At 34.4% G+C, this 7,743-nt stretch overlaps 1 protein-coding gene across 1 annotated transcript; it reads right to left on the bottom strand.

Moving 5' to 3' along the window:
* Positions 1–4,408: 4,408 nt before the first annotated feature.
* On the bottom strand, positions 4,409–6,553 carry LOC104908855 (uncharacterized). Its single transcript, XM_010698021.4, has 6 exons — positions 6,269–6,553; positions 5,391–5,482; positions 5,211–5,289; positions 5,021–5,115; positions 4,772–4,867; positions 4,409–4,686 (listed from the first exon to the last, which is right to left on the bottom strand). Exons 1-6 carry the CDS (start codon positions 6,438–6,440, stop codon positions 4,606–4,608), a joined length of 615 nt encoding a protein of 204 aa, XP_010696323.1. The 5' UTR covers positions 6,441–6,553; the 3' UTR covers positions 4,409–4,605.
* Positions 6,554–7,743: the final 1,190 nt, after the last annotated feature.

Below are 7,743 nucleotides of genomic sequence, written 5' to 3'. Positions count from 1 at the left end.
AAACTTAGTTAAACTCACTTAATCAGTTGGTCAGACACAAATTGAAACTTAATTAGACATATGTACGTATAGCAGTGATTAAGTAAAGCGTGGAGTAAAAACATGTGAGAGTGGATTAACCATTTTTCCATGATGCTCCTCAAAGGCGAATCTTATAAAAGAATTTATTTTCATTTATCTTTTGAATTACTCATATATATCCAATGAATTTGATTTCGCATTGGAAACTATTCTAGGAGAAGTTCGAATCCGTTTCGTTCGGATATTGATCGGTCTTGGTTTGACATGGTTTACGCGTTATTGGTTCCCGGAAGAGTTAATGGGATAGAGGAACATGTTCCATTTCCCACCCATGAACCCCACATTCTCTTTGAACGTGTGCTAAAGATAAATAATGCTTCCTTAATTTTAGCATTTACTTGTGCAACAAACATAAATTTGATTTCGTAATTATAAAGTACTTTAATAAATAAATCAAAATTAAATTCTTTTATCAAAATAACATCTTGAAGATATTTTCTTTTAAGATCGAAAAATGTTTTTTATCTTTCAATAAAGATAAAATATTTTCCAAAAAAAGATTCATTAAAATTAGATTTTTAACCAAATAAAAATGTTTTCCTAAATTTTATCCCTTAATTACTCAATAGACGTGAAGTAATTGTTGCACCATAAAATATATAAATATATAAATAAATATATTAAAAGGCGTGCGTAAAAATGTCGATGCGCCGCGTGGCACCCTCCTCCTGCCACCAGAATTTTGCCACGTGTCTGTTAACCAACAAAGTTAAGTGGTCATTATTTAAAAAATAAATATGCTAAAGTCTGGACTCAAACCCCTGATCTTATGTAAGGATTTTCAAATAATCACCATCTGATCTAACATCTCTTCGTGATCCATGTTTCCACAAAATTACAAATATGTGTCGTAATTAGTTAGCGTTATTAAACATATCCATTGCATCCTTAAAAATAAATAAATTTGCATGTTCATTAAAATTAATTATGTATGCATGATACCATTTGAAGAGCAGTGTTGACCACTACAATACTACCCTTATATTTACAGTAATACTATAAATAAAATTTGATCATAAGTCTGTATTAAATATGGGCCTAGACTGCATCCACGTCTAATATTCGAACCCACAACCTCAAGTATGAAAGAAAGAGATACAACCATCACTCCACTATACTGTTATTGCTTATTTAATCAAAATTAATGATGATGTATAAAAAGAGAACTTTTGAAATCCATATAATGAATGACATCACTTTTTAAATGAGTATGAGATGACCTATTTAACTACTACTAAATTGTAGCACTGAAAAACCCCGAGGCATTGCCCGGGCCTAAACACTAGTTTTATTTTAATTTGCCGTTGTTCCTTAGCGTAAGTTACTCGTGTATTACATAGGAACTAAAAATAAAAGTCTGATTTTGATTATTTTGCTCCAATACATCAATACATCTCCAGTATCAGTTCATTGAGCCTCTTCACTTTGTCTTCAAAATCCAAATTTGATTTATTCCTTAGACATAATATTCTCTTTGCTCAATGTAGTGATACCCTGCAAATTGCATTCACTTAACAACTTGTTAGTTTATAACTTAGTTTGTATCTTTATCCATTTGACACATCAAAATTAGGGTTCAACATAACCATTTTTAAAAATTTTAGAATCACATCATTCATTTAATGGATTTTATGATTATACACTACAAGATTTGTATATTACAATTATACTCCCTCCGTTTCCTAAAGATCTTCGCTCTTTCCGTTTAAGTGTGTTTTCAAAAAATCTTCCTCCTTTTACTTTATTTCTTATTTGGAATTTTTTTCCTTTTTACCATCTCATGTCCCTATCATATGGTCCACCATTACATTATTAATTCAGTTTTACTCCTTTTCTCTCTCCTACTTTAATCCCCTTTTATTTGTTTATTTATCTTAACCCATTTCTCTCTCCTACTTTACCCACCCCACACCCCACACAATGGATCCTCCTTGGTATCTGTAGGAACAGTAACAAAGAAGATCTTTAAGAAACGGAGGTAATATTTTTATGAGATCGTATTGTGTCGGACTCGTCCGACCATAATCTTGGTCGGACGACTTTCAGGTGGTTTCAATTTTTTTCAGGTAGTCTTCATTTTTTTTCAGGTGGTTCCAATTTTTTTTCAGGTAGTCTTCATTTTGTTTTCAGTTAGTCTTCTTTGTTTTTCAGTGGGTTTTTGTGCTTTAGTTAAACTTACTTGGATTTCAGTTGGTCTTTATTCTTTTTCAGGTAGTCTACATTTTTCTTCAGGTAGTCTTCATTTTGTTTCAGTTAGTCCATTATTTCTTTCAGTTGGCCCATTATTTCTTTCAGTTGGTCCAACTGAAAGAAAAGAAAGTCTAAATGAAAGAAAAGGAAGTCCAACTGAAAGAAAAGAAAGTCTAACTGAAAGAAAAGAAAGTCCAACTGAAAGAAAACAAAGTCCAACTGAAAGAAAACAAAGTCCAACTGAAAAGAAAACAAAACACTAACCTCTACTTTCTCTCACTTTCTCCTTCTTCTTCATTCCTCTTAGCTGATTTCTTTCTTCTTTGTTAGATAAAAAAAAAATATAACAAAACTATATACTTTCACATTAAAAAATCTAACAAACCTGTAAAGCACAAACCAAAGATGTAGAAGGAGTTGCATCCTTCTTGGATTAACCAGTCATGGAGATATTTCATCAAGAAAGCTTTAGAAATAATCTTTCCTAAAAAGCTTATATGTGGGACAAACTAACAACGACATCGTCGTTGTTGCCGCTGCCGTGGAGAGGCTATCATGCGCCAGTGGGTTTGTGGGACCCAATCCAAAAGAATACAGTATGTTGATGTGGGTATCATCAGAATCAGATGGTGATAAGGCGAGGAGAGTGTACCCGTATGTGGTGGGGTTGCAGTACCATATTAGGCCAAATCAGGTTGGGGTGTGGAGTGAGAAGTGGGGTGGCTGTAGTGGGGGTGACCTGTCCGACCAAACACATTGGGTCAGACGGTCTGACCCAATAGTTTCACTATTTTTATATATTTTTTATTAGGATAAAATGTGTTATTTAAAATTCGATCCGATAATTACAAACATATATACTTAAGTATTAACCACTAAATCAAATGGCATTTTATCAAATTTATTTTTATATATGGCTCTATATTCCATTGCTAATAGTGAAAACAAAATACATGAGGAAAGAAAGGAACATCACCCAACAAATAGAAGACGACTAGGTGATTCACATTCATCAACAATTTTTGTTTGTTTTTGTTTTATTTAAACTAACTTTTTTTTATGTTTTGACGTTTAATTAAATCAATGGACAAGGTTAGTTTATAAAAATAAATGGGTCAATTTTTAATAGTTATATAGGCTACAATAAAAGTTTAGCTATTGAACAATCAATATTTGACAAATAATTATGTCAAACAAACAAACATGGGTATCAATTAAAAAAGTTTTGCTAAGTCACACTAGTGTCACCAATAATTCCTAGCTCACCTTAGCAAATTTTTAACTTCGTTCACAACGTGATAAGAAAAAAACTTGTTACGACCAACGACATCTCAAGTGGGAAAAAAATTGCTACGATACTTCGAATGATTTTTTTTTTTTGATGCAAAAGAGGGACTAAGCCCAACAAATAGAAAGAGAACTAAATAATTAAACGAAGAGTAGCAACTCCCATAATGTCTTCACAGAGGAGAGCAGTGATCTCTGGAGGGGGAGCCTCATAAAGTCATAATACACCACGCTAACACCTTGTAAACACCCAAATTCGCTAAGCGTGACCTCCCATCCATCAGAGATAATGAGAGCTCGGCAAGCTTTTAAGAGGTGGAAACATTCCCCTCCATGGTGGTTTGCATTTTGCAGAGCTTCAATACACGCCTTATTGTCCATCTGAAATTCTAGCTTAGATATGCTTAAGTCCTTGGCCATTTCCAATCCAAGAGCTGATGCCATGACTTCGAATGATGAGTGATACTTACAATTACAATTATCTCTATATAATATTTTTATTGGATAGCTTAGTTCTTTTTTCTATAACTTGCTGTGTAGACTGTAGTTCTGATTATATTGTTGAATTTGGAATATTATGCTGTATTTGTTTTTTCTTGAATTTGGAATATAGGTAGAATAGTATAAATTATAGACAGATCCACTTTGGATCCAAACCCACAGGATCCGAATTTGGGGTCCTATTTTTCCAGACCCGTTGGATTTGGATCCAGACCCCAAAACGGATCTGGATCCAGACCTAAAAACAAATCTGGATCCAAGTCCTATGGATTAGGTCCAAATCCGACCCATCGATTCATATTTGTCCACAATGATGCTTTCTGCTTCCATCCTCTTGTAGGGATCTGAATAGAAAAATGGGAATCTTTCTTGGCATAGACAATAACAAAAAGATCTGCTATTGTCTTGTTGCTAAAAATACCGCATTCGAAAAATTCCGCCAAAATATACGGACTGCTCTAGTTGGGTGACTAAGCAAACTAGCATGTCTAGTACACAAGGAACGAAACCAAGATGTTACTACTAATCCAAAGGACTCATCAGCGATCACTGGCAGGCTATAGCATTTGCTGCAGCTTCAAGAAATCTCCTAGCTTCTGTCTCTGGTTCAGCTAGTTCAGCTGGAATCTGCACAATAATATCACCAGAATATCTGAGTTTCACATTTGACTAGAAGATACACTCAAAAACCAATAAATTAACGACATTTTACTTTATCATATAAGTTCTTCTTAGAAAGAGAAGCTCCATGAGCCAGCAGCAATCTTATTACATCCAAATGTTCACCTCGCGCTGCATGATGAAGGGGCTGCATGATTTACAAAAAAGGGCAGTTGTGAAAATTGGAAATTGCTTGAAATCAGATCTGTTAAAGATGGAACAGTATAACAACATTCATACACTTACGTAGCAAGTAATAGAGGATTCAAAGAGCAAAAAGAGGCTTTAAAGTATCACTTACAGTGTCACCTTCGACATCCATTGTGTCAAGCATTCTTCTCAGACACTCTGGATCAGAGGCTCTACTAATTAGAAGTTGAACTATCTCAGTATATCCTGCAATCAGTTGCAATAAATTGTGATGCATGAAAATTGATAATAATAAAGAGCATTTTCGCATATCAAATGGAAATCGGATGCTTTTGACCCACCCCCAGCACAAGCATCATGCAAAGGAATTGCTCCATCTTCATCTTTGGCCTCAACGGAAGCTCCTCTTTCCAAAAGAAGCTAAACAAATGCAAAGCAAAAAGCACAATTCATGAACGACTTAGATTGAACTCCGAGAAAAATAAAGAAATGACCCATACATCAAAACAACGACAAGCAACCTGAACACAAGGCAAATGACCATACAAACAGGTAAGGTGGAGAGCAGTATCTCCATCTTCAACCGGCTCATCAATGCTGCCATCCAAGTTATCTACACATTCAAGATGATAACAAAAAAAAACTTAATACATATAGCACTATCACTATCATTATCCAACTCCCAAGTTTATGAGAGATCATAACTACCTTCAAGTTTGAATTACAGATAAACAATGAAGTACCAAATCACTAAATTAGATTCGAAATAAACTTAATTGCTTTCCGTATGACATTAACATCAAAAGACAAAAACAGCAAAGTGACTAATGAGTATTCTTCTTTCCTAACCTTGATTTAATTCAACCCATAAAAAACTCAACGTTCATAAATTCTTTCTCGTCTTTTAAAATTAGGCCATAACATCACCTAGCAGGGAGATAAGGGGATCCCGATGACTAAAGTCGGGGGTGGCAATTGACAAGGATCGAACTTCCAACCTTATGGTTGCGAGGTGAGAGTTCATACCACTTAATCCTCACCAGTATTACCGAATTCCCTAAAAACACCACAAGCTACAATCCTAAAAGAAGCAAAACATTACATACAAGAGGTAATACTTTTGACTTTTGAGCCAAATTAACAAAATTAGGTAATAAATTATCATTTGTACCGTGAATTAGGTAACAACAAATTCCTTCCTCTAAATTATCATAAAAGAAATAGAGCAAACAAAAAAAAACTCAGCGAAATAACAAAGATGAAGATGAATCCAAATTGAAAAAATTGACAAGTTTTTCATCAGTATGTGAGATTATTCCTTTTTAATTCAATATAACAATTAAGATAAAAAAATACAAAGTTAAAGATGAACAATAAACCCTAGGAGAGAGAAAGATACCGAGAGCAAGGCGAAGAGCAGGGAGGTCGCCGGACTGAGAGGCGACGGCGAGGTTGCGAAGATGAGGAGGAGTGTCTGCGTCAACGACAAGACCATCTTCTTCGAAAAGACCTTCTTCAACGTCGTTGTCTTCGTCTTCCATCATCCCGTTTCTGCGCCCTGGAACTGCCATTTTTTTTTCTCTCTAAAACAAATTCTTCGTCAACTCTCAACTCTCAATTGTCGAGTGTCGCCTTAGGTCCAGTCTTGCCCGAGGTTGCGTTCTAAAAACTAAGTTGTTGGGCCTCGGCGATATCGGAAAATTAAAAGAAAATGGTCAATACTCGACAATAGGTGAAGTTTTTTTTATGTTAACACTAGCCTTAATATGCACGCGATGCGTGCGTTCATTTCAAAATTTGTTATTCTATTAGATACTCCATTCGTACTTTATTTATGATTAAACTTAAATGTGAAAAATTCAACAATTAGATGAATTTAGATATATTAATTCGCTAATGTAAAAAAATAAAAAGGTGTTGAGTGATTGTTAACATTTATTTTTTGTGAATGAATATTGAACAAAAAGAACAAAAATAATGAGTTGGTTTAACTGAATTAAAGAGTATCAAAGGTAGTGAATATTCAGACTTTTCATGTGCACGTTATGTATGCCATCTCTTTTTATAAGGTATAAATATTTTGTCCATCTAATTTTTGATTGAAGTATTTTATGCATATACCATTTTAAACTTGTTTTAAATGGCAAGTTGGAATGAGAATTTTTAAATGAGTTGCTTTTGTAATTTCTTTCATTCCATTAATTAGATCATTAAGGGTATTTTAGTCAGTTCAAAAGAGGACACCACACCTCCTCCATTGGCTTATATAATAGAGATCTTGTATGTGTAGATACCAAGTAGTACTTGATTTAGTGTTGGTTTGTAATCCATAATTTTGAGGGTGGGGGTTTTTCCTTACCATTCTTTCTGCTTTCAAGAAGCCTGCCTGTAAATTCGGGCCCGATTGATCGGTTTCGGTCTGGTTAGGACGCGTTCTACTTACCTTGAAAAAGAAAAAAAATTGTATGTGTAGATACTTAACTCGAGGTGATGTTCTAAAAACTAGTTGTTGGGTCTTGGCCCTCGTCGCTTCTTTCTGGCGACTAGCTTCTCAAGTGGGTGGCCCCCTTTTAGCGATATCCCTTTCAAGCATGAGTAGGACTTCTAGATGCCGATGTATAAAAGAAAATGGTGAATACTAACCATATTGTAGGTTAACTTTTGTAAATTGTAAGTTAAGTGCTTGAGAGGTACTCCCTCCGTTTTTTTAATTGCTACATTGTTTGCGCACGTTTTCCAAGATGTGTTTAAACCCTTAATATCTGTTATTTCCTTTAAGTAAAATTGTAAATTTTTGATATTATGAATCTACACACTGAGACGAAACTAATAAGACCACGCATGATTATATTTTTACTTATAAGAAAATCACAA

Source organism: Beta vulgaris, chromosome 7, assembly GCF_026745355.1.
Source record: "Beta vulgaris subsp. vulgaris cultivar EL10 chromosome 7, EL10.2, whole genome shotgun sequence".
Lineage (NCBI taxonomy): Eukaryota > Viridiplantae > Streptophyta > Magnoliopsida > Caryophyllales > Amaranthaceae > Beta > Beta vulgaris.
This window is presented reverse-complemented; position numbering and strand designations above follow the sequence as displayed.